Source organism: Aulostomus chinensis, chromosome 1 (assembly GCF_037954235.1).
Source record: "Aulostomus chinensis isolate RoL2024-O1b breed Wild chromosome 1, RoL_Achi_v1.0, whole genome shotgun sequence".
Taxonomy (NCBI): Eukaryota; Metazoa; Chordata; class Actinopteri; order Syngnathiformes; family Aulostomidae; genus Aulostomus; species Aulostomus chinensis.
This window is the reverse complement of record NC_141320.1, coordinates 62,924,845-62,952,197: the sequence shown is the minus strand read 5'-3', so window position 1 is coordinate 62,952,197 and position 27,353 is coordinate 62,924,845. Positions and strand designations below refer to the sequence as shown.

Below are 27,353 nucleotides of genomic sequence, written 5' to 3'. Positions count from 1 at the left end.
AACACACCGTCTCTCGGCGAACATGGCGGCAACTTGACAACGGCAGCGGGATGAAGACGGTGAGGGCTTGAAAAAGAAAAGAGGTTTGTTCCAGGCTGCAGGCCCATCCGCCGACACAAAGGCAGACCAGCTTCGCCATGTTGGAAGAGGATAGCGCCCTTGTCCCTGCACGACCGAGGCCGGGGAAAACGTAAACGCGTCGGTGAGTGTTGCTAAAAACGGAGTCGAGGCTACGCAGAGGAGCGGAGCGGCGCGGCGCGGAGCTCAGGGCGGACGGGAGGACAGCGGCTTCACCGGTCAGCCATGGAGGATGCGGCCCGTGGTCGCAGGCGTCTGATTTTCCACCCGAGCCGCGCACATTTGGATGGGAATTACCGCTGATCGCACAGGCAAGCCGGGACTACCCACCACCCGACACTTGAGGGGAGAAAAACGCGAAGCGGACCCCACGTCAATGACTGTTGCGGCAGAGGAGCCCCCACGGTGGAGTCGGCCGGTTCCCAAAATATGACCAGGGGTGCTGGGACGTGTTGGCAGCAAGAAGATGACGACGGCTTCCAAATCTGGCTAGAGCCCCCCCGCGACAACCAAAAGCCATTCACCGACTCAGAGAGGGCGCAGAGATGGCGATTGTCCTTGGCATCTCTCTTGTTCCTAACCATCCTCCTCTCTGATCACCTGTGGTTCTGCGCCGAGGCCAAACTGGCCCGGACCCGGGACAAGTACGCATCCTCCCACCTCCTCTCCCCCCAGACTCACTCAGCACACAGCAGCCTCAGAGGAAACCCAGATGCTATTTTTATAGGAAACTCTACCAAACATTTGTGGCGGCTAGAAACTTGCCACCAGGATAGTTTATCTAAGAACTGCTTTACTTTCGCAGATGCCGACCATTTGTGCAGGGGCCTTTCCGACAAAGAGGGGACGCGGGCTGTAAATATGAGCGATTTGTACCTTTCCTTTTGTAACTCCTACTCTCTCCTGGATTTGTTCTACGGCTCCACAAGTCCGGACAATTTGAACTGCAGCCTCGACGTGTTCGGCGATGGCGACACGACCAGATGCAGCCTGTGCGTCCAGGCGTACCAGCGCTACGACCAGCACGCCCAGGAGAAATACGAGGACTTTGAGCTCCTGACTCAGAAATATGAGCCGGGGGCTTATTCAGTGAGGACGTGCATGGAGCAGTGCAAGGTAGGCTGCAAAGGGAAAAAAAAAGGGGGGTGGGAGGGTGGTGGTGGCCATCTGTTGATTTGGGCCCGGATAGATGCCAGTTTTGGTCCTCCTCCTCCTCCTCCTCCTGTCACCATGGAGACGGATGACAGATTCAAGGAGACTCCCGGCTCGGGGCCTCGTGTTCATTCATCTCGTGGTGTTTAGGCCCCGTGCTAATGTGCAGATGGAGGCCCCGCTAGTGTTTTGACATTGAGGAGGCTCCTGCAGGTCATAATCCTCCTGATCAGCCATCGATAACCTTGATGGGGCTTCTGGCTCGGCTCTAGAGCCTGTAAACAATTTAACAGGAGTCTGCTCACATATGCAAACAACTCTGTGTGTGTGTGTGTGTGTGTGTGTGTGTGTGTGTGTGTGTGTGTGTGTGTGTGTGTGTGTTGTCGCAGTCCGCCAGGTGTTCATCATGGCCGCTCCACTCCACATTGAGAGCGTTTCATTGAAGTCAAGAGGTGGTTTCCTTGCCTAATGTGGCAGAAGGCTTGTTTGCTCATTACTAGGCCTGCATGTAGGCCTCGTTAAAAGCCACTCATATCCAGGCGTGTCTGCCCGGTGGAGGTGGGTCCTAGCCGGCTGTGAAGGGAGGCCGAGCACCATGGAGAGCTCCGCCAGCTCCGGAGCTGTCCGCGGTGCTGAATGGCGCTCCATTCACAGAAGCCCTGGCCAATCCCAGATGGCCTCCATTCACCCTGATGGAACACATGCGTTCAAACCCAATCAGGCCATCTGCCTGCTCCTACATGTAGATTCAGACATTTGAGCTCGCTGGAGTCAGGAAACACACTAAACCATGTCATCAAGCAGTGATTCACCCTCTTTTATCTCCCCATTTCTTTGAGTCTTGGCTGCTGGATGTCTTCATCCTGGCAGAGACAGTTCAGGCTTTCCAGACTAGGTAGCACGTCTCTGTGCGCTCACACTCCCCGTGGACACAACTCAGCTCGTGGTTTGTTTATTTGATAGAGGGAAGGCTGGTAATTAATGTTCAGTATCGCCACGCTGGGCCTCATTCATGAAATAAGTGGAGATTTTTTCTGAAACACCGTAGGTCTTATGTAGCCCTCGTTGTCGTCTGACAGACAGGAAGCAATGCCTGAGGGGACGTGTGTGCGTACACACATACATACACAATGAGGTCCGCTTCTCAAGTCCGGATGCGTGATGCTTCTGTAAACCTCGATGATGTCATCGTGACATCATCTAGATAGGGCCTCCTAAACTGTATGATAGTGCTTGTGTTGCAAACTGGAGGGTTTGTAAGAGGGGCAGGATTTGGGAAAATCTGCAGCATTCTGGGAAGTGTAGGATTCTGAAGCTTGACTGAGTTGGGACATCTCGACCTCTGCTGCTTCAGTTTTTCTTGCCTCTGCCTATTAAGTGGCACTTCCAACCGGTGTCCTGGACGTTGGTGATCGTTTGGTGATGTCTGGACACAACATATGTTCTCTAATCTCCAATGTAAATAACTGTGCGGATCTGATTTAAGATGACTTGGACGTTGCCGTGGCGATGTTGCCATGCTAACAAGTGAGCCAGCAACTCCAGGTCTACTGCGCTTGCACACCTCTCAAGGAATCAGACTTCACTTCCCAGCTGCAAGACTACAATGAGGGTACAACAGTGAGTAGGAGCGTTTCATGAATGAGAATCCTCATTGGCTGCGGCCTTGCCTTCCAGTCATTGAGGAGGCTTCCCATTGATATCAACTGACAATGACTCGCTGTTGCATCACACCAGCGACGTCTCTGCACTTGAGCTGAAGCTGATTCCGGGTTTTCCCCGCCGTCAGTCTGGAACGGCGGCTCACCTCTCGGCTTTTCCAGGGAAAACAGTCATTTAGTCAGGCTGTTAATTTCTTTCCCGCTCCATGATTATAGGTTTGCGTGTGTGGTCGGCAGCAGTATTGAGAGAGCAGTGTGACTGGAAATAAAAATGTCACGCTCTCTAGGAGTTAATGGCAACCTGCCTGCCTCGGAGAACGAGCTGCTTCACATATGTGTCTTGATTATCGTCGGCTAAACGTCGTCTTTCTCTGAGCTGAATGTTAGCCACAGGCAGAGGAAGATCCCTGACATTTCAAGTGTTTGACACAGAGAGCAGCGTTTGTTGTGCAGGAGTTGCTTGTGTGGTCCGCAGGTGCTGCTTTGATCCCTCTAGCCTGAGGTGAAACATCACACGGCGGACACAGCCGCCGCACTCTTCCTCACAATGGGATCCTCCATCATTGGAGTCCGGGAACACTCACCATTTACGTCGTCAGCAGGGCCCCACTCCAGACCTTTAAACCCGCGCTGATGCACGCACAGGGAGGGGAATATTTTCAAATGATTTGAATTCTGCTCATCCCGCTGACGCGTTAACAATAAGACGCAAGCAGAGTTCCCTCTTCAGAGCCCTGGAGTGTTCACCCCCCCCCCCCCCCATGTTTTAATCCAGCAAAGGTGAAATGAAGTCTGACATGTGGGACTATTGCATATTTAATTCACCTCAAAAAGTATCAGAAGGATGCAGACCAGTGCAACCAATGCAGCACCGCCCTGTCCACCGAGATTCAATGAAAAACAGTCTGTAGTCCCGTTCATTATCGATTAATCTGCTGCTTAATCCCTACATTCACCTAAAACTGCCCGAATAGCGAGAGGTGTTCCACTCCCTCCTCCTAACATTGATATCGTCAGGCTGAGATGAGTTCTAGTCGTGCTAATTTGATGAAAGAAGGACATATTTGTCTCTTGTCCCGCTGTCTCCTGGGCTGCACGGCATCTCTACACCTCGTCTCACTTATTGAGACGATTCATTTCCTGCATTTTAATTCTTTTCAAAAGTCAAGCAACTTTCTGAAACGTGGCTTTTTCACACGCACGCACACACACACACACGGGTCAAGTGCAGGTGAGACCACGTCAGAGTGTTTTGAAAAATTTGTAGTTTTTTTTTTTAATGCTCAAGGCGAGGACAACAACTGAAGCGTCTCAGCTGCAAGTGTGAAAATCTTGACTTCCTGCTCCCATCCTCGGCGTGGGAGTTGGATTTTAATCACGTGTAATTCTCAGCTCCTTCACACTCCACAGGCCTCACCTCTGACCTGCCTCTGATTCAACCGGGGGGGGGGCAAACATACATGTGATGATAGCAACATTTTGCAGTACTTCGAAGTACTTAGTACTATGTAAACTTCAAAATAAAAGCAGCCCTGCTTTGTTACTCTATTGGTTTGATCCGTGCTGCTTTGAGAGTGTTATTCTGAAAAATCTACTCTGGTAGTCAAGTGATTCTATTGCTAGCTTCTTGTTAGCAGCTTAGCTAATGTCACTCCGTGCACTGAGCTGTAGATTTGCTCTACTGACATTACATTGCCCCTCCTACTCATTACTCCACCATGACGCTTGCTAGCAGGTTGCTGTGTTACTTCGCCTGCTAGCAGGATCGATAAGCTCATTGATTTTGGGGTTTTGATGTCATCAGTGTGTCAATATCACTTACGTAGGTTGCTCATATCCCTTGTAAGTACCACACTTTTAATTTAGATGCTTTTTTGTGTCCTAAAAATGCTAAAAAAGTGGCTAAAGAGGACGAAAGAAGAAGAAAGACAGTTATGTTGGTGTCGTTTGTTTGTAGCCCATCATGGCTCACTGTAAACCTCCTAGCTTCACTATCCTGTTGGCTTTTGATCAAGAGAACCCAGGAAAAATAGCTTGTGCTCCAGCTAGCATAGCGCTAACTGTTAAGTTTTCAATTTTGAAAGACAGACGTTGCTGGACTTACTACCTTTTCCTCAGCTGTAATCTTGTGATGTGTAGTAAGTAGTGATCCTTGTCAACGGCTCACGCACGCGCGCGCGCGCGCACACACACACACACACACACACACACACACACACACACACACTCATCTGCATTGATCTGTGGAGCCAGCAGGAAGGGTGACAGTGATACTAAGAAGTTGTTGATCCCTATTGATTAGCACAGCACCTTCCACGTTACCCAAGGAAGCTGAATGTGTGTATTTCTGTTTCACACTCCTCGTTACCTACAGTACGGACAGTTCTGTGGTAAGTGATGTGTAACGACAAGGATATGGGCTCTCAGATGGGGGGGTCTGGATGCCAGTCTCAACACAGATGGAGGCTTTATAAGCGGGACAACAAATCTGTCGTTCAAACAAAAAAGGTCACGGGTTCATCGCTGGGCCCCTTTTAGGTTGCATTTTGGATTATTGCAGAAAATGAGCTCCTTGGCTTGTTTTTAGAGTCGTTTTTTGTCGCTAAACTTTGCAGTTTACTTTTTTGTGTATATTTATAATCTAGATGCAGTTTTGTAAAGGCAGTTTTCAAGTGCACACGTTAATTTCAAAGCTGACACTTGTGTCGGGTGCATTTTTCATTTTAAACTTTAAAAAGTCCTTGAGAGCAGGAGTTTTAATGCTAAGCTAGGCTAATATTGCTGTTTTACATCACCAAATCTGTAAATCTGCTGTGTGATGGGAACATTGAGAACATTTCACTGAAGGAAATATGCTCAGTGCTTCGCCCACCTCTGCTCTTGTGTCCATAAATGAAACCAGCTTGTTTTTCATTTCAATTTATCTATTGATTTATACTGAAATGTGGAGGTAAAATGATCCCTACGTCCGTCTGATAAAAGCCTCAAGTTCACCTTCAGACATGTGGCTGCAGTGTAATATTAGATTTTATCGGAGACCAAAATGTATTTTCCAAAAGGAATTATATATCAAAGACATTCCGGAAACATGGAGTAAGTGATATGTGACCAAACAGGTCACCACAATAAGACTTTTTCTTCCCGCAGGATGAGATGGCCTTGCAGAATTCCAAATAGCTCGTACTACAAAACAGGGAACTTAAATGAGGCCTTAACTCTCAAAACCGCTTTGAAAATGAAACAGAATTTGCAAAAGAAGCTATTAAAAGCTGCAAATGTGAAGACGGGACACATGAAAAGGGTTGTGCTGTTAATTTTGACATCCCATTTTTAAAAATATGTCTTAGAGTTAACAAAAATAATTTGTTAAACAATCAAACTCAAACATCAGAACAGAACATGAAGACTTTACTGCTGCTGTCGCTTCAGTTTTACTCCTGCAACAGCAAATCCTGGTTAACAACAGTACTGTAAATACATGCACAGACACACACACACACACACACACACACACACACACACACACACACACACACACACACCCTTCCCCAAATCTATCATTTTTGTGTGGCTCATCTCGTCTGCATGAATATCCTGTGATCACCGAAGCATTTAAAAAAAAAAATTGCAGCCTTTCTTACCATTTTATTCAATATTCATACTCACTGACAGTGTGTGTGGGTGTGTGGGTGGGTGGTGGTGGTAGTGGAGGGGGTCTGGTGCTGTCTCAGAGCCTGGAGTACATTACTGAATGGCGGATCGTTGCGGTGCGTTGCATTGTTCAGCCGTCCAGGCGAGCTGCGCACAGAAAGAGCTCACGTGTGGCTTCAGCAATTGTGGAGCCGGCGTGCACTTGTTGTCCTGGAGAGGGGGTTTTATTCCTTCAAGGTGCCTGCTGGCCCCCTCACCCCCTTCCCCCTCCCCAACCCTGCCATGGCTCTTTTATGAATGGGCAGATCCCTGAGCAGCATGCTAATGAGGCTGGAGGAGGAGAGAGGAGGGGGCTGCTGCTGCTGCTGCTGCTGCTGCTGCTGCTGCAGGAGTGTGCTCACCCTGATCAGATGCTTCTGTGCTTCCCATTGTGAAGACTGTGATTCCAGCTAGCTCCTCTCGCTAACTAGATCATTTGCATGTGCTTTAGTCAGCCGAATTCTTAACACTGGCAGAGCAATGATGAAACGCTTGCCTTGCTACCAGGAGTTCTGATACCAGTACTGCAGTGCTCCTGAAGCATTTGTCTGGACTTTGTGGTTCATTCGGGTCGTCGTGAACACAGATCAGGACCGAACACGCAGACCTTGCTGAAGAGGTGGTCTCAGTACTGGGGAGGAGCAATGATTTATTTATTTACTTTTTCTTTAGAAAATACTAAAGTAAGCCTTTTTTTTCCCTCAATGAAACGTCTCGTGATCGATAGAGTGCTCCCTGATGGTGGTGATGGTGAAGAGGTGGTCCTAGTCCATCTAACCTGGGTGTACCTGCACGTCTAAGAATCAGTACATGTTTGCAGACAAGACAAAAACTCCAACAAAACTAACAACACTCAGTTTTTATTTTTTTGGAAATATTTTTTAGCAAATATTAGCATGCCTCTAGTCTTTTTCTTCCCCCAGGATGCTAACAGTCTGAACCACCAAGGTCAACATGATTTACGTACCTTCATGTTAGCATGTTTAGCATTGCTGTATTACAACCAGCTCTATTGGCCACGTACCCGCACACGTATATCAGAAATTAGCATGAGAAGCATTTAGCTAAGGCAGTCGTCCTGCCTAACAGTGCTTGGACTCCCTTCAGCCGTGAGTTGAAATATTCCTTCAGTTCTCAGTTAATGAATCTCATCTTTCTGGATGATGTTTTAACCCTCAAAATATCAGAAGGTTTCTCTGGAGTTGACGTCAGCTAATTTCTTTAATTTCTCTGTTTGCGTATTCCTTTAGAAATTGGTCCGTGTGTGTGTGTGTGTATGTGTGTGTGTGATAACCACACACATTAAACTCGCTGACCATCAACACATATTGGTGATAGAATCTGAATTTTGGTGTTTTTTCCACGGTTGTCACACACATTACACATTAACATCCCTGCAGAAAAAAACCCTCACTGCAACATTTATCCTGTTCCTGCAATTCTGAAATTAAATCCGGAGAAATCATTGATTGCTTTGCAATGCTGAGAAAATGAAGATGTTGCAAACTGGATGTTCCTCCTGTGGAACACCTAAGGGTCAGACTAATACCTCCATTCATTTATGACTGTGACATCAATTAGTCTAACAGTCCCGCGGTCTACATAGGAATTCTAATGGATTGTTTTTATGGCATAGACATGTAAGCCTGAACGCACCATACTGCATTATAGTAATGTCACTAATGATGATGATGTCACTGACGATCCCAAAGATCCTCTAGTCCCTTCAGATGATCGCCTCCATGTTCCCCCACCACTTGCACCATTAATGGGATTATCTGACTTTCCAGTATTCCCTCAGCAAGCGACCTCCCCTCGTGTGTCCTGTTTGAAGAGCTTTTTTCCGTGTGTATAGTAGACTAGGTAAAAGGTGAATCTCTGCTAAGCTCGGTGGGGCCCATTAAGATGATTGAGGATGATGTCTGTCCCGGTAAATGAATTGTCACTCACTAGACATGAGGGTGGTGGGTGTGAGCACATTCTGCTTGAATTGAGGTGGCAGAGAGGAAGTGGAGAGGCAGGAAAACTACAAGAGAGAGAGAGAGAGAGAAAGCAGGAAGTGTCTCCGTGGAGATCAGCAGTGTCTCCACTGACAGAAATATATTTGCACACCTTATCCTGCTAGTGAAAGACGGACAAAATTAGACAACAGTTGAGGCGCTTGTTTTCTTTATCATCTATTAAGTAAAGCCCTTGTAGATGACAGCATGATGGAGCACTACTGCCTCTTGAGGTTTGAAGTGGTATTACACCCTGGGGTAGCCCAGTGCCAGCTTGTTCCCAAACTTACCTGCGATTGTTGGTTTTTATGAGAAAAATCTTGAATAGGAACGACAGCGTCAGTCGGCAGTGTTCTTTGCAGCAGTGGAGCTTCTAGTGGAGAAGAGACAGGGGACATCCAGCAATTCTCTGAGCCACCTGGTCCACCCACACTCCTGATGTTGCCCCCCCCCCCCCCCCGTCCCATCTGCAGAGTGGCCACCTGAGTCGAGAGCTTTGGAGGAGCTGCGTCGCCCTCCCACCTCTTCAAACATCTAGAGTGTTAAACGTTCATGTCTAATAGACACACGCAACAACAGCTCCCAGCGTTTCACAGCCATGGAAGTGAGTTCAGCTCTCAAGGCTGCTGACTGCAGTGACAACGGGGGGGGGGGGGGGGGGCGTATCATGGCAGGGCTCGTGTCTTGCTCCTTGCGTGGGTGGAAGAGGGGGCCTCTTGGCTGTTTTGCATCCATTTTGTACTTGTTTATTAACCTTGCGGCTTTGGTCTCACACACCCGAGATCACGTGACGCGCATGGATCAGTCATGTGTTACTGCGTTGTTACATCATTGGTAAGAACTCTTCTACTTTCGGGTGACTTCACTGTGAACAGCTGGTGAGCCGAAGCAGCAGTTTCTTCCACCTGGGGTCAGCAGTTCGTGGTTGGTGGTTTGCAGCTCACCACATTGGTCTGGATCAACTTGTATTTCTACATCTACCAACTGAGGGTTGAAGTATTTTATTTTGGTAGTACTGTACTATCTCTCTCATAGTGACAATGGATGGAAACTACAAAATACGCACACACAAAACAATCTCAAAATTGCAACTCTATGCCCGTTTATGGTGACTTTTTGCTTCTTAAGAGGGTAAAACAGTTTCTGAAATTGGGGTTCAAATTGAAATGAATGCCGATGTGGAATGTTTTAAAATGATCCATGAATGATGGTGATGATGATTATGGCCTCCTCACGATTTCTCCCCAGCTGAGCTTAATGTTCAATGATGGCGTTACATAATCATCGCCATTCTTGACCACACTTATCTGCCCTTCATCACTCACATCGTGACCTTTCACCTTTTCACTCCCGTCCAGGCTCCTAAATGGACAGTATATGCTGATTTCTGTGCCTCCTCGGGGCCCACCCTTCCTTTTCAAACCATGGCTGCCATTACTGACAGCACTTTGTCGATAATTGTTGCCATTTGCAGTATTTAACCTGAAATGTGGTCGTAAGTGACGTCATTGATCCTACGTGCTCGTATCTCTGGACGTCAAATAGACAGCAATCGATGAAGGTGACAGTTTTGTTCATTAGCCAGCCAGATATCTTTGATTTCCGGTCAGAATTTTTCAGAATAATGCTCTCAAGGCCAGTAATAAAGCATTGCTGGTTTTATTTTGAAGGCGAGCAGTTGTGGAATTACTCACGCTGATGTTGAATTGATGGTGATTTAACGTTCTTTCTCACTTAGAAGAAAATCAAGCATTTGAGTGGTACTTCTGAGTTTGTTATGGTGTGTCAGAGTCCTCACTCAGCGTTTATCTGTCCGTGTTTATCGTGGAGTGACATCTCAGGGGGGTTTCAGTCGATACCGCCCTGGCTTTGGCTCCACATCGATAGCCGAGCCACACTGACCTATTCAGCAGCCTCCCAGAGCTCTTATCCAACTGAAAATGAATTCTTTAAACCTTTCGAAGAGAGAGCTGCAGAGCTGGCAGCGAGTCAACCAGGATGCAGCGACCGGAGCGAGGCGGTTTAATCTACTCCACATGAAACCAGCCTGGCTCTCGGGGTCCCACGCCAGACGCTCGTCTGTCATGTGACACTTCCAGCTTGTTTAAACCACCGCTGGGTGGCTGCACCTGCGGGCTTAGCCAGTCCAGCCGTACACATCCATGACTTTCTCTCTCTGAACTGACCCAGAAAACAAGTTTCAGGGAAGATCAAAGTAAACATGGATCCATCTCAGGATCTGGAGCTGCATCCCATAATACTCCTGAGGGCAGTTCCTGTGAACAGGTTCAGGTTTCTGGTAGCTTGTCAATAAGATTGATGGATCACGAAACAAAGGCGTCTGTTTACTGTTGTCATCATTGTTGTTTCTTTGCTTCTGAGAAACTCGCCTGGACGCCTCCGGTGTTGTGGTGCGATCACACCTGGCTTGATAAATCGCAATTAGATCTGAGCGTGTATGATTCACCTCTGACCCCGCCCCTTCAGCGTCATCATCATCGGGGTTCAGATGACGGACACCCCTCCGCATCCATGTCCTGCTGCGTCATCACGCTTGCAGCACTCTGACATTCCTCAGGTTTGATCGTCTTTACTGAGCTCGTCTTCACTATCCAGAGCTTCTCATGAAAGAAAGAAAGAAAATTGCTCAGGTAGGGTGAGAGCGGCTTCCTGCTCCATGGCGGCCGTGATTAGTGCGAGTGGTAATGATCTGTGTCACTCAGCTTCTAACTGGGATCTCACTCTGCAGCTGACTCACATGCTTTTTATAGCCGACTCCACTTTATAGCCGCTGTGAACGTGCGTGCGTGCGTGCGTGTGTGTGTGTGTGTGTGTGTGTGTGTGTGTGTGAGAGAGACAAGGAAGACAGAGTTGACCCTTCATGAAGTTTTTACGTACCTGCGAGCAACATGATTACACTGAACCAGAGACTTTGGTTGGTGAAGTTGAGGACATCGCTGTGCACACGTCACAGCTAATGCGCCTCTCTCTCTCTCACTCTCTCTCTTTCTTTCTCTCTGTCTCTCCCTCTCTCTCTGTCTCTCTCTCACACACACACACACACATATATTTATCCATTTATAAGGACATGCAGTTGGAGGGCGCTCAAAAAGAAATTCTCCACAAATGATTGATTTAACAGTTCAGCTGAAGGACATTTGATGAGAAGATTGATGTTGCGCTGCAGAAATGTGAGGCGATGGATAGTATAGCCTTTTAGCTTAACTTAGCATGCATAGCCTAGCATGCTAACTGGAAACACTGCTGTGGTTTGAAAAAACACGTGAGGAACTTTGAACAGAGTTGCAGTTATTTGGTAAATACTGGCTAACGTGGATGGTGTGGAAGTAGGCGGAGCTAAAAAAAATAAAACTACAATCACCATCCAACCCGTGCAGTTGTAGTTCACCTGCATGTTTGTCCAGACTCATCATACAATATTTGTAGTGATTTCCCCCCCCCCCCCTAATTATTAGCATGTAAATTATGTTATGGCCCATGATGTGCTTGACCTTTGACCTTTAGCAACCACAATCCCTTCATCCTCAGTCCAAGTGAACAGGTGCACAGTGTGCGTCCACAATGGAATATTCAAAACAAAGTTGAAACTGCTCTCCAGAGGTGACTGAGTGGGTTGAACTGGCAGCACGAGAGGCGAATGAGTTTCCCTGTGACCTTCAAATGTTGGATCAAAGTCTACTGAAGAAGTGTTTGTTGCTCAAAATCACGTGTGTGTTACTCTTTCAATTTTGCCTTTTCTCCGTTAACATCGTAATCGGACTAGCCATCTCGTCACATGACTAAAGTGTGGATTCCGTATTGGTGGCAAAATGTCCTGACATGCACCCACGCCCCTCACGAGTTTGCACACAGAAATGCATATGTTACTATTTCAGTGAGTTCCCAAAATAGTTTTCATAAATTACAGAGCTGAGAAATAATGTTGATGAAAACAAAATGCAAACATTCGGATTGAGGCCAAAACAATTACACTCCTCGAAAAATATTTTTGACATGTAGGGACAATGAACTTGAAAGAGCCAGATAAATTAATCCACCGTCACAACAGCAATTATCACAAGATAGCATCATTAAAAAGTTAAATACAAAAAAAAAAAAAAGGCTTTTCTTGGCCTGTACTGCATAAAAATGTCCACATAAAATGGTCATGTTGTCATTCTCAACTCAAGATGAAGGTTGAATTCGGACCCTCGCGAGATCACAGCCTGCTAAGTCTCAGTACAGAGATCACAGAAAGACATTCTGGCTTGTGACTGTCATCTTGACATGACAGCAGAAGACTTGACTGAATGTAGAAGTGGTGAGAGAACAAATATATAGAAAGAAAGAACACAACTAGTAACGTGAGAGCAAGTTGGGACCGGACAAAACTGAGAGCAACAGCAGCAGCAGAGACTTCTGAGGCCCCAAAATGAGTTCCTTTGTGAGGTATCTGGTCCAGTCCCAGCTCCAAAGATACTACAGCGCAAGCAATGAGGTGATGGACATGATGTGGGAGCCATCCCCCGCCCAGCATAGCAGCAACTACGGGGCCATGGAGGACATTGTCTGGAGACCAACTCCTGCCCCGAGCACCAATGCTGCCCCTGCCCCTGAATTCTCCTACCACAGGAGAATTTGCCACCTGTTCTCAAAGACCGATCCCGATGCTCTGTGCAGGAAGCACAGAGCCAAACATTACATAAAGGCTCGTGCTGCTCCTTATGTCAAGAATTGCGGCACTGATGTGACGAAGGGTCACAGCTTCCTCTGCCAGGTACATCGTCGTACCATGAACAGCCGTGCCAGGGAGAGAAGGATCTGGAGGCCGACCCCTGCTCCAAGCACAAGTGTTGCTGGTGAAGAGAACTACTTCACCAAGCTTGGTAGGAAGTACCTTGGGTGCTATGGTGCCAGCGATAGGGTGATGGACATGATGTGGGAGCCATCCGCCACCCAGCATAGTAGCAACTACGGGGCCATGGAGGACATTGTCTGGAGACCAACTCCTGCCCCGAGCACCAATGCTGCAAGGCAAAATAATGATTTTGCCAGGCGTGGAGTGAACTGCAGCACCAGGCAGGCTAAGATCCGGAGGCCGACCCCTGCCCCTGATTTCTCCAACCACAGGAGAATTTGCCACCTGTTTTCCGGCATAGATCCCGATGCTCTGTGCAGGAAGCACAGAGCCAAACAATACCTAAAAGCTCGGGCTGCTCCTTATGTCAAGAATTGCGGCACTGATGTGGCGAAGGGTCACTGCGTCCTCTGCCAGGTACATCGTCGCACCATTCGGTAGAATGACGATGGGTTCCTCTACTTGAAGTGATGCGGCACCGGAAGAAACCCTTGTGCCACCGATGCCGGGGAAGATGGAGTCCTGAAGAGGCCATATTGTGATATTTGGTGGAGCCTAATACAGCAAACATGCCGCCCTTCACCAGAAGAACCACAGCACCAAAAGACAAAAATCATGGCAGCGATGACAGGGAGGGTCAGGGTGTCCTCCTCACCACCACCTTTAAACCTTAAAATAAACTTTAAAAAGCTTTGGAGTGTAAAATCTTTTTAAACTACTTTTTCCCTTTAATTTTCATGTGTGCAATTGTCTGATTTATTTGAAATAAAAACTGTCTGCTGGATTTAAATTGACTGTGACTCTCTTTTTGCATGCAAGCTGAAAGTTATGCCAATAAAAACCACGAGGATTTATTCTGATAACAACTGTTCACTGGATGCTAATTTTGAACATGAACATTCAGTGCGATGTTTTTGACAAACCTTTGTCTGAAATTTATTCACACGGTGGGAACAACTGTTTCCAATTCTCGAAAAGCAGCTTCTGGCTGTCCGAATAGTAGACATCGCTAGATGATGTCAGCAGTCAGTTTGCATCATAATGAATTTACATATATTGGACTTTATGTGGCAGTTAAGTATGGAGCCAGAACAGTCTCAGAAGGAATAAATGCACACAGAAAGGAATTAATGGACAAGAAAGATTCACTAACTTGTTTCAATGCACACACAAATATTTGTCATTCCTTATATCAGTAAAAAATATTCACATATAAAAATAAAATTCATAAACCAAATGACCAAGTGGCTCATGCACACAAAAAATAGAAAAAAGGAGTTTGTGGATCGGAGTCACGTCAGGGGAGTCTCAAAAGTCTCACACACAAATGCAGCGAGGTTTACAAATTAAAAGCACCTTGTAAATGCAGGTCCAACGGTTTATTTATGAATGCAACAAGCTACAAATATGAATTTGATGAAGACTGCAAATACTTTTAGGTGTATATGTTTGTGATTTCTTTTTCTTTTTGTGAGTGCATGAGCAATGTGTTCGTGGATCTTTTTTATGTGAATCTTTTTTTTTTACGTAGGTAAGGAATGAAACACATTTGTGTGTGCTTTGAAACAAATTTGTGAATCTTTCTTGTCCATTAATTCCTTTCTGTGTGCTTTTATTACTTATGAGACTGTTCTGGCTCACTAGATAAAGGATTCTCATCATTGGAGACAAACAAGTGTGTGAAAAATATCTCAGATATGTTTGGACTTACAAATGAACTTTTTCTGTTGGGGGGGGGGGGGGTGGACCCCGCTGCTTATAAAGGACATGAACTGGGAAACGGAGTAACGTGCTCACAAGACCTGAAAAAGCTGATATATTTGTCCTCTACTCTGGAGGCAGAGGGGTGGACATCCACTGCTCTTGCTGCAGGTGAGAGGGACAGGCTGCTACACAAGGACAGGGCTGCCTGTGAGTAGGGGTGTCCCGATGCCGATATGTCCTTATTGGGGTACATTTGTATCGGCGAACCCTCCAGTCTAAGCATCAATCTGATCCCTACCGGATTCCACCAGGCATTTTTTCCCGGCGTGCCATGTGATCACATGACGCGCGCTGTGGATGTGCAACTGGAAACAAAATAACCACAGCATGTGCTGCAGCTGAGTCGAGCGCGTTTGAGGACGGAGGATACAGAATGTCCGCAGTTTGGGAGTTTTTTACATTGGATTCACCCACCAGCAAAACAAGCAAAGCGCAGGGTCTGTGCGAAGGGTATTCCGAGGGGTGGCACAAAGGTCGCCAATTTTAACACAAGCAACTTAATTAGCCACTTGGAGAAGAAGCATGCTAAAGAGTATTGAAGCCTCACTTATTGCATGGGAAAAATACCCCTTTGAGAGCCCACAAGCAAAGACAGCAACCCAGTTCCTGGTTGAAGTGATTGTTCTCCATGACCAACCCCTTCAACTCGTTGAAAACATTGGATTTTGCCGCTTCTTGAACCATTTAGAGCCAAAGTAACCCATGCCAAGTCGTCATCCCGTAACAGACAAAAGCCTCCCCTGCATGAGAAAGTGAAGGCATGCGTTGCCGATCAGATCAACACAGCAGAGGCTGTAAGCCTCTGGACATTTAGAGTTCCAGCGTGAGCCCTGTGCCTGTGATCAATTTGACACCACACTGGGTGGATACCTCCATATTTACACTGAAACGTGCTGATTAGGAGGGACGGCATCCATCCCGGTTGGACGGAGCTGCTCTCATTTCCAGAAATATGGCCCAGTTCATAAGAGAACCAAAACCCTGACAACCCGGAGTTCAGACCAGGAAGCAGAGCCGCCGTCTTACATGCTTCTCTGCGCGTCCATTAGGGGGCAGTTACCCACCCAAAACTACATAGAGACTGTGTCTGTCCCCCCACCACGTCAGTCTACTCATTCCAATTCTACCTTTAGAGGAGTCAGTCAGAAAAACCTAATCAAAATTAACACAACCACTAAATTAACTCAAAAAAAATCTAAAAATTAGATGTGGACTATTACAGTAGCAATATGTGTGGAGATGTTTGTGCTGGACGTGAAGAACCAGAAGTAACTGAGAGCGTTTGTGGGGGACTACTTCCTCTTGTGGATGAACACACAGGAGATGATGCAGCACTGGTTTCTTGTGCAATTTGCTGAGTTTAAATCATAGCCAGTGTTTTATGACAAGATGCACGTGAATGCTAAACAACGAAAATATTATCCAGTTTACACGTGGACATGCAATCTCCATTTTTTAATCTTCTACCTTTTTGTTAAATATTGGATTCAGCGGCTCATAGTTCTCTTTAACATTTCTATGTGCTGTTTCTCCTCTTGTGTAGTTCAGTGTTTCCAGGTTCTTTTGTCAGGATCAGTGTCAGCAGAGCAAATGAAGTCAAACAGTCTTGAACTTCCGTGGTGGAGCGTCTGACCCGACCGCGCCGTTATTTGACATTTGACATCTCCTAGGGGTGGTAATTTTCCCGCTGCTGCTTGTGAATGAACATCGAGCCGAACCTTGTATCTCTCCGCATCTCCTCCTGTCTGCAGACAAGCTCTCCAACAGTTCTTTGTGTGTACGTTGACAGGCGTGTGAATGGCGAGGGGAAAGCCCGGCGCCACGGCGAAGCAGAACCGAGGAAGAGCTGCTTTGCATGTCAGACTTACAGGAGCTGTCAGCCTTAGACGGACACTTTTCTGTGAGCTGCTGCACGCCTCAGGAATGACCAGAACTGGCTTTTACAACTCCAAAATCACGGGGGTGGGGTGGGGTGGTGGTGGGGGGATGTAATCCATCTGAGCCCCGCTCTAAATCCCCCTGTCGCTAAGCAGAGAGAAATTCTTTGGGTCATCTGATCACATGATCACATCACGAATATGACACGTCCCTCCCTGGGATGGCTGATTTATAGCACATCTGACGCCATAATTGCTCTGTAATTCTAGTCTTTATTGTAGTGGAGCCAGTTACCTGTTGGCCACATGTGACCACTCTCACACACACACACACACACACACACACACACACACACACACACACACACACACACACACACACACACACACACGCACGGTGAGCACAAGCATCAAACAGACATTTTATAAGCTGCCGATCATTAATATTTGTTTGTCGAGGAAACATTTGGATTCATGTTTTTGCATCCATACTCACTTTGATCTTTTTTGCAAGCAGAACATTCGTACAATAACGTAATTCTACACCAAGAGGGACGCACAAAAACATCGGCAGGTCATCAGTAGCAGCAGATATTGGTCATTTTTTAGACATATCAGTCCGATGGCTGATATTAATATCTGTTCACGTTTCTTTCAAATCGACTTTAAGTGTGTTTTTCAGTTTTAACAAAATATGAATGGAATATGACTTGTTTTTATACAGATAATATCAGCATCTGCATAGAGCAGCTATCGACTTCATCAGCTGTGAAACGATCGGCGGCATCGTTGACGCCGCATATGATCTCTCGACGTGACTCCAGTGTTCTTTTCTCTGTTCGAGCTGCAGTCTTCGTGTGAAAGGTGCTGCACAAATTAAGTTCATCATCAGTCTTATCAAAATAAAATAATCATAACTTGAAATGTAATTATTCAGCAAACATACCAAGCAAATGACAACAATCATAGACTGCAACCTGTGTTCAGTTTAAGTTTGCTGAAAGTCTGCGCGATTTTTCTCCTTAAACCTCTCTGGGATTTCAGTGTCTGGTAACTGAAGTGTCACTGGTTCGATTCTCGCTTTTCCAAGTGCTGAACCTTCAGGTGCTCCTGATGTGTGGCTTGAGTACTGCGAAGGTAGAGAGGCGCTATGCAGTATAAGTTCAGTTCATTTATTTTGGATGAATCTCCATGTTGTTGCCAGTTGGAGCCAGACTATCAGAGAACTGCACGCCACAAAAAAATGAGACATCATCCATGACTCGATCTTCTGTCCGCCTCTTATGTAACATTAATCACTGTGTGAATTACTGATACCAGAGCTGCTGACACTCATCTGCAAGAGCGTCAGCATTTGAATCCTAATTTTGGTGTTATTTTTAGCTGTTAAAAGATGATAAAAGTGCTTTATTATCGCGCTACATTGCTGTAGTGTTGACAGATGTGGCATCTAAAGGGGGCTGGATGGTCCTTGTGGTCGGTGTCTTCGGTTCATGCTTGGAAGAAGACTGCTGCTGCTGCTGCTGCTGCTGCTGCTGCTGCTGCTGCTGCTGCTGCTGCTGCTGCTGCCGCCGCTGCCGCCGCTGCCGCTGCTGCTGCTGCAAGGTGACGGAGGCTTTTTGAGTGCCAGGTTCCCATTCACACTGATCACACATTAGACTGATCAAATCAGACTCCAGGCCTGCTTCCTGACTAACTCAATTTGCTCTCATACGCTTCCCTTTTCACGCTGAGCACACAAACACACACTCACATTTACACACACACACACACACACACACATGTGGATGCACGCTTAAACGTGTGCACACAAACAGAAAACCAACAGAGAGAGCGGGGCAGTACCCATTGTGCTCGAATGAAAAGCAGAAAAAGCCGTTACCTTGGCAACTGCCAGCATACATCTTCAGGAGGACCCAGATTTCCTGTCTGACTGCGATCGTATTGTTTTGGTTCTCTTTTGATAGCCGCGGCATCCCTAGACGGATTATGTCACCGTTGGCAAGAATTTATGCTAAATCATTTCGAATAAAACGAGAGCGCAGACGGGAAGCTGAAAATCCTCAGTCACAAAATGAAGACAGAATACCCCCCGACTCTTAAAAAACATAATCAATCTGTGATTTTTATCTAGAGCTGGTTTCTCCTCCCGGCATGCAGCGGTAGAGTCTCTCCACAGCCAGAATAGGGCTGCCAAAAGCAAGGCATGATGGGTATTAACCTGCTGCTTTGATTTCCAAATGGTTTATTATGACAAATTAAAATGAGGATAGATCAAAGCGTCACAGATTGGATGAGTATATTTCCTGGAAAAGTTGTTTTGAGGCTACAGTACAGTATATTCCAGACACATACAGTATCAATGTGAAGTCATACGTGTCTGGAATATATTTGATTTGACAGAGCATGCAGGTCCACACTGTTCTCATCATTATCATCCCCATCAGCCTAATCAGATTATTATAATTATCATAATTACCTTTGCGGTGTTTATCTTTGGATGGAGGTCTAAACAAATCAGACCCCATGTGATTTCCCAGTATTTGAAACTCTATAGGAGGTCCGCGGGTGTAATTTAAGCAAACATCATAGTGTCAGGAAGAGTCACTTTAGAAACCACGGTGACTCCTGATGACAGAGGGGTTCAGATCTCACTAAGTACACTGATAAAATTCACACAAAAAAAAAAACAATAAAGATAAAAAAAATCTACTCACACGAAGAAGCAAATGTCTGGGCATTTACCAGGAAAGAGTCTCACGACAGGGCTGCACGGTGGTGCAGTGGTTAGCACTGTGGCCTCACAGCAAGAAGGTTCCGGGTTCGAGTCCTGGCTCGGGCACGGGATCTTCCTGTGTGGAGTCTCCATGTTCTCCCTGTTCCTGTGTGGGTTCTCTCTGGTACTCCAGCTTCCTCCCACAGTCCAAAGACATCAAGAGGGAACGAGGCTGATTGATTCTCTAAATTGACTGTAGGTGTGACTGTGAGTGTGAATGGTTGTCTGTCTCTATGTGTTGGCCCTGCGATGGACTGGTGACCTGTCCAGGGTGAACCCTGCCTCTCACCCGTTGATGCTGGGATAGGCTACAGCCCCCCCGCGACCCTTACTAGTAAGGAATAAGCGGATGATGACGATGGATGGAGTCTCAAAACACACATTCAACCTGATCTGTGTCTGTCAGGCAGTCTGTGCACACACAAACATATTTAACAATCCTTGAGTCACAAATAGGGATTAACCAGTGTGGTTGTTTTTTTAGGGCCAGTATAGTATACCAGTATACCGTAGTTGATTCATGATAGTAAATGAGACAGTAACCAGTACTTGGACCAGACACTTGCAGTGAAAACATGAATGTTGGTGTCAAAATTCTGGAGAACAGCCTTTTTTTTCCCCCTGAAAAACAGCAGCAGAAAGAAGTTAGCAAAACAGATTAAAGACAGGAAAATGTTTAGACTTAAAAAAAAGTCCCGGTGGTATGAGTTGAGGTTCTGGACCAAGTTATCAGACAATGACGTCACTGCAGAGTGGTAACATCTGTTCGTGGGGAATCTTATCATCCTCTGTCTTTGTTATTGTCCGGAAATGTTGGCTATTGTTTCAATGACCCAAGCACTTCAATGTCATCTTTGGTGGTGCAATCGTGACATATTTCCTTTATGATGTCATGGACTTGGTCATTGACATCTGCGAGGCGCGGGGTCACTGGCGGTGACGTCAGCGGGAGAGCAACCTTGCATGGGCTGCACACAGTGAGGCGCTGCTTTGCTTCCTGCATCCTCTGACCTGACATTGCTCAATGACGCAGGGTGTTCACTCTCGTTGGTGAATATTTGAAAAGTAAGCAGGACACGAAGCAGGTGAACACCGATGCAGAGATGGTAGCCAGCACTTTTAGTTGTTTCGGTCTTTTTCCAGATGTGTTGGGATCAGTTTATAGGCCCGTTGACCGACTACTTAAAAGAAACAAGTCATAGGTTTTATGTCGGCGTAAATTTGTGGCAAACACTTCCCTGTTCCCTGACTTGCAAGAGCAGCAACAAGGACATTGTGTTTAAACAGCCTCAGTTATTCTTAAGGCTAATTAGCAAATGTTAGCTTGCAACACAGTACACTTCCAGTGTGAATATTTAAAAAAAAAATGTCTTCATGCCACCTGTATTGAATTCCATTGCCTGTTTTGCATGTAAAGAAGTTCTCAGTGAATGAAGGGTTTGTAAATATCTCTCATATCTGTTCCAGTTGGCTTCAGCTTTGTTTCCATCAAAGAAGCAAATGCTAGCATTGCAACACTCTATCCTTAGCGTGAATCAGTTGTGTTTGGTGCTAATTTCCAAATGTTAGCCAGCAACACACGAAACTGATTTCATTTAAAATTCCAATAAATAATTTTCAGAGAACACTTTCCCCCAAAAAAAGCCTTAAATGAGGGAGGAGGTCAAATGTGTTTGTTTGTAGCGAAGGTTTTGTTAGCCAGCATTAGCTCGGTTGCTCTGTACACACATTTGGTTTAGATATCTCTCCATTTGCATGATGCATTGGGTTTTGGACAAATGAATTCAAAACTTTGGTTTCAACTGTGTATTTGTTGTGTGGCCTGTACAAAACAAACAAAACAATGGCCTGAAAAAACATTTGTCGATGAATTCTGTTTCCTGGGGAGCTTGGTTTGTCGTTTTTGTTTATTTGACATGAATACATGTGAAGACATTCTGCAGACAGTCATTAATTGATCGGTCAATAATGCAGCTAACAAGTACAATAATAGCAGTCGTGCCTCACTGTTGTATTATCCTGCGGTTTTATTCTCTTGTTTTGTCTCCTAGAAATAAATAAGCCAATCCTCACACTTGCTTTGGCAGGTTCACTCTCTTAGCTAATGCTCTGGCAGGCTAGCCTTGGCTAGCATCTCCACAGCCCTCATTGTGCTCCATTTTGTCTTTTTTCTCTGATACTCAGGAGGTGCTTACATGACAAATGGACTCTTGTACAAGTCAATTAACACAGTGAGAACTTTCGACCGAAACACAACTGGATCAGGACCCTATTTATATCATTTCCTCTCCTCTCTCTTCTCCTGTCGTCTTCCTCCTCCTCCTCCTCCTCCTCCTCCTCCTCCTCAGACGGCCTACAAGCCCTGGCTGTGTGCTCAGTATTTCCCCACCACCCAACAGTCCTGTCAGAGGAAGGTACCGTGCCACCAGTACTGCCTGGAGGTCCAGCAGAGCTGTCCGTTCATCCTGCCAGATAACGACGATCTGATCCATGGCGGCAGCCCCAGCTTCATCTGCACAGGTTAATAACTTGCCAGTGTCACTGTCAACAGCAGCAGAGACACAAGGACAGTGTTGCATGTGTGACCTGCACAGATTTGATTTACTAGCTTTTGATCAACACAGAATCTAGAATGTGTCTCCATGTTTCCCTTCAGGAGAACAGTGCAACGCTTTGAACGGCTTTCTAATGACATCTAGTGGTGTGTTTGAGTACTGCACAGCTGAGCTCAGACAAGGACATGCTGTAAGAGACGATTCTCAATATTTGCTGTTCATGCAGGAAAGCCACAAAGGGTTCCAGTAAAAGATGTGCAAGCCTGCTAACAAGTAGAGGAGCTGAGCAACACCACCACAGAAGAAGAAGTATTTTAGGGTTGCTGGACTGTCATTGACGCTGACTTATTCTCTCTATTATTATGGCCGACTTAAAACATCTTTGAATTAAGAGTAGCCTTTGAGTGAGGTGGGATCCTAGCTGGCTTCTGATCAGCCTTGAGCCGCTGTCTTCCTCTGTGAGATGTTTTTCCTCTGCGCTCTGGTCGTCTACGTGCAGATGACAGCTCCTTTTACAGCCCGGCCAGTTACGCTTCCAGGGTCATCAAGTGCTGCAGCGATGCATCACTTTCTCGGGCGACCATGGGGTTTAATTTGAGTTCAGCCGGGGGTCACTGGGTCTAATCCGTCCCTGATGAAAGCTGCATACAAACTGAAGGGTGTCTGAGTTCAAGGAGGGTCGCCAGTGACGTGTCAGACTTGGTTCTTTTGTTCAACTGGAACTGGTTTGAGGCTTGGTTTACATGCCTGACATCCAGTTAATCTGGATGATTGCTAGATTAGAACCGCATCCGTGCAGGCGTCGTCAGTTTTTACTGGAATTTAAGTGAGATGATGGACATTTGATCCTGCTCTAAGGGGGTCTGGAGGATCTTCCGTGGTGTCCTCAGCAAAATAAGGGTTCCTTTAATTGAACTATTTAAACACAATTCCACAATCTGACAGAGCATCAACGGTCTCACCGTTTTCTGTCATTTTGAATTTTTTTCTAAACAAGGGCTTGCTGCATTTTTAAAAATAAATCTTAAATAATCTTAATAATCTCAATGAATATTTTTGAGTGAAGAAAATTTGCCCCCCCCCCAAAAAAAACCCAACTATAAACTACCATAAAACAACTCACTTTTTTGACTCAAGAAAGAAAAATGTTCAGCAAAATGATAAATGTAATTTCATGTGAACAGATTATTTTGCATGTCAGGTCACAAGCTAATCAGACGAAATGCAGCACGGAGCCAATCACCTCCAGGTATCAGGCTCCCTATTTAGTGAAATCCCCTCCTACGGGTTTCAACGATCACTTTATTCAACAATTATGAAGGCCAACTTCCTGTTTGCAAGCTTTCTGTGTTTTGAAGTGAGAAAGTTCTGTGTGGGTCACTGGAGCGTGCTTGTAAATACTTGTGCGCTCTCCTCCTCAGGGCTCTTGAGAGATCATCCATCAGACAGTGAGGCGGAGTGCTGCGACGTCCGGTGGGACTCTAGAATGGACAACCCCTCGGGCGAGACGCTAAAAAGGACTGCTTCTTCCTGCCAGCCCGAGGGGGCCTCAGTCACCTCTGCCGCCACCCCGAGACTGTGCAGCGGGCGACTGAAGATCTGCCTGCTGGCCCTCGTCCTCCTACACACTGTCATCATCATTTCAGCCTCCCATAATTCTACATTGGTGGGCGTGGCTGCTATTTTTGCGCCGGAGGAGGGCGCTTCTAACGAGGAATGAAGCGAAGGGGGATGGATAACGAAGGATCGGGGAGGATTACGGTTTTTACAATGTCACGGCTGCCAGGGACACGTCTGGCTTTGACATACTGGAAACGCCTCTACTATCTGCCGCCAATGAACCACAGGAAGTGGGAGGGATTAATTGGAGCTAAAGGTGCTGGGATTGGACATCGACTGCAGCGAGATGTTTGAGAACCACCCCTCTAAAGAATTGACCTCTTGCCACTTGAAACCTGCTCATTGTTTCTATTCCATCCAAATGTTTTCTAGCATATTGTCCCTTCTCTCTCTCCTTCCTGCCTTTCCTCCCTCCCCTCCCCTCTTCCTTCCTTGTGTTTTCTGTGTGTATGGATGGCGGATCAGAGGGGAATCGGACATTGATGAAGTGTGCGCTCTCACTCATCATTACCTTAAGATTTTTGATGCGTTCTTCATCAGCTGACAGAATGTTTTGACATATCCTCTGCCTCCCGCTTGCTGCCGTCACCTTGACGGCGACAGCGGCGTCTCACTACCTTAGATGTGATGTTGCTCCAGGGCCTGCCAGGAGTAGCTCACCCATCACTCATGTGGCTCTTGTTTCTCTGAGAACAAAATGTATGTGTTCCTCTCGATTCTAATGTTCACCCCTCCTTTCTTAACCCCTTACATGCCTGCACACGTTAGGACCTTAAGTGCTCTCAGACTGGCTTGCTTTCTCTTCTAACTTGTGGGAAGCTGCAGGAATAGCTGCCGTTCAGCTCACGGCTTCAGCGGAAGGTGATACGATTACCTCATACGGTGGTGCAGGTGTCGGGGACAGGTAGCTCGTCTTAGCTAGTAGGAATGTAGAGAACAACCGAGAGAAATCAGCTCCATGAAGCCAAAACAGCAGGGGTCTCATTCATCCACCTGAGCGTACACACATGCTAGCTTTACTCTCAACCATGTGAGCAGAAATAAAAAAGTGAAGGATCATTCGCCAAGCAAATGGTGCCATTAACGTCTCTGTTTGTCTGGTGTCTTTATTAGCCTCTGATAGCAACGTTAGCATCTGGCAATCCCACTGCTACGTTTGCAAGGAACCTGAAAGCTCATCTGGTGTCCTTAAATGACATGAAAGTGTCGAGTTTATAGTAGAATTTTCCTGCAACTGTCACGCTAACGTGGATGAAACCACCTTGCGCACCAGTTGCACGGTGTCAAGCCCTCTGGGACACGTTTGGAGTTCAGCTGCAACGACGCTGCTATCAGATGCTGATGCCTCTTTCTTGAATGTATTTATTTAAAAGTCCCCCCCCCCACACACACACACACATTTCAGTCTACGTTCAGGTTGATAAATGGGAGCCCACATCTTGAGTGCCTCTCTGCTGCGTTTGCCCAGTGAGGTCGATGCTGGCAGTGGAGCAATAAACCAACCAGCCGGTGTGTTGGTCTCCTACGTTGGTCCGAGCGAGTGAGCGAGCAGCCAGCCAATCAGTCGATCAATCAATCAATCCCTCGACTTTTCAATCACCCTTTGACGTCCTGATAAACCGCTACCTTTCTAGCTAGCAAAGGGCTGTGTTAGCGTCAGCGTGCGAGGACTGTGAGGAGATTCCAAGGGCTGATCCATTCTTCTTCTTCTGTTTCTTTTTCCCCTTCCTGCTGCTGCCAGTAATGCGCACATTGACACACGGACACAGGGATTAGGAATCCTTTTATCTCCCCCTTTTAAAATCAGATACCAACCGCAACTAGTGATGTACCAAAAAGAGAAAATAAAGAAGCAAAGGGAGGGCAAATATCTGACGGATGAGACACAGCGGTTGTGTCGCCTCTGATGAAGCGTTTCTACATCAGCACTTGTTTTTTCACATCTGACTCGCTGCTTCAGCTTGACCTAAGCTCGCCTCACATCTTCACACACACACACACACACGCACACACACACACACACACACGCACACACACACAGAGGGCTACACTCGCCTCTGGATTGTTCAAAATGAAATTCATAGACTTGATCCCCCTCCCCATCTTCCCGTCCTCAGTCTGAACCCTCTTTTTTTTGCTCGATATTCTTTGTTTCCCTCCGGGACGACAGCGGATGTGATCGGGCCACTTGCATTCGTCCCTCTCAACTGTTCATGTTCTGTGGATCTATGCAGATGAACCCCACCTGCCCCGCCCACCCTGTCCTTTCTGTTGTAAATATGTGCTGAATGTGGGATCCCAAAAATGGCTGCCTCCCCCCTCCGCCCTGCCCCCCTCCCTCTCTCCCATTCACAGCCCTCCCTCCACCTCCACCACCACCACTGTTAGAATCTCACTGTGTTTTCTGTTCGCCTCCTCTGGTTTTCCTTTTTTTTTGGGTCTGTTTTTTGAGATTTTTGCTGCATATTTCTTTTCTGTTGTCTAAAGCAGTGGTGTGAGTTGATGAGTAGGACTAAGCTGGATGTTAAAAAGATGAGATAAAGAGGTCTAGAGAAAAATATATACAGAAAAAAATGACACTTGAATTGAGAAAAGGGTTCAAATATAGAGAAAAAAATATGATAAAGTTGTCATATTGTCATACTAGAGATGCTTTAGTTTGCTAATTTACTTTCGTTTTTTTCTACAAAAGACTTGGGTGAAATTATTTATAAAATGCGTCCCACAAGTCATGATCTTTTTTGGACGTAAAACAAATACATTTATTAACATTTTGTTCAAAAGAAAATAAATATAAATTATGTTAAACCTTATTGGTGTTTGTCTTTTTTTTCCCCTCCAAAAGTGAGGGTGCAGTTTGTCATGTTGACCAGCAGAGGGAGGTATAGGACCATATATCATGATTGAGAGCATGTTTTCTGTCCATCTAAGCTAGTGTGTGTGTGTGTGTGTTTGTGTGAGTGTGTGTGTGTGTTGTTAATCTTTTTCCTACGTAAGATAAACACACCAGACCTCCACACCTCACCTTTGACAGGGCTGAGGGAATCTTCCCCCAGTAGAGTGCAAAGCTTGACGGAGGAACACAGGGAGCACACTTTGATGATTTTGTGTTATTTCCTCACATCACTCGTAATTTTCTCCATCTTAATTATAGAAAGCCAAATAAGATTCAATGATGATTTGACATTTTTTTTTTTTTTTGTGCCAAATGTATCACTCTAACACTTGTATTGTCACCGCCTGCATATGGTGGGAGTGGAAACACCGAGGGAGGAAATAATAGAGTGGAATGTGGTGTCACTTTCACCACACAAGCAAAGCA

General features: G+C 46.1%; 1 protein-coding gene across 1 annotated transcript; it reads left to right on the top strand.

Moving 5' to 3' along the window:
• nalf1a (NALCN channel auxiliary factor 1a) lies at window positions 1-26,772 on the top strand. Its single transcript, XM_086199308.1, has 3 exons — window positions 1-1,194; window positions 22,205-22,376; window positions 23,833-26,772. The coding sequence occupies exons 1-3, from the start codon at window positions 508-510 to the stop codon at window positions 24,129-24,131; spliced, it is 1,158 nt and encodes a 385-aa protein (XP_086055434.1). The 5' UTR covers window positions 1-507; the 3' UTR covers window positions 24,132-26,772.
• The last annotated feature ends 581 nt before the right edge of the window (window positions 26,773-27,353 follow it).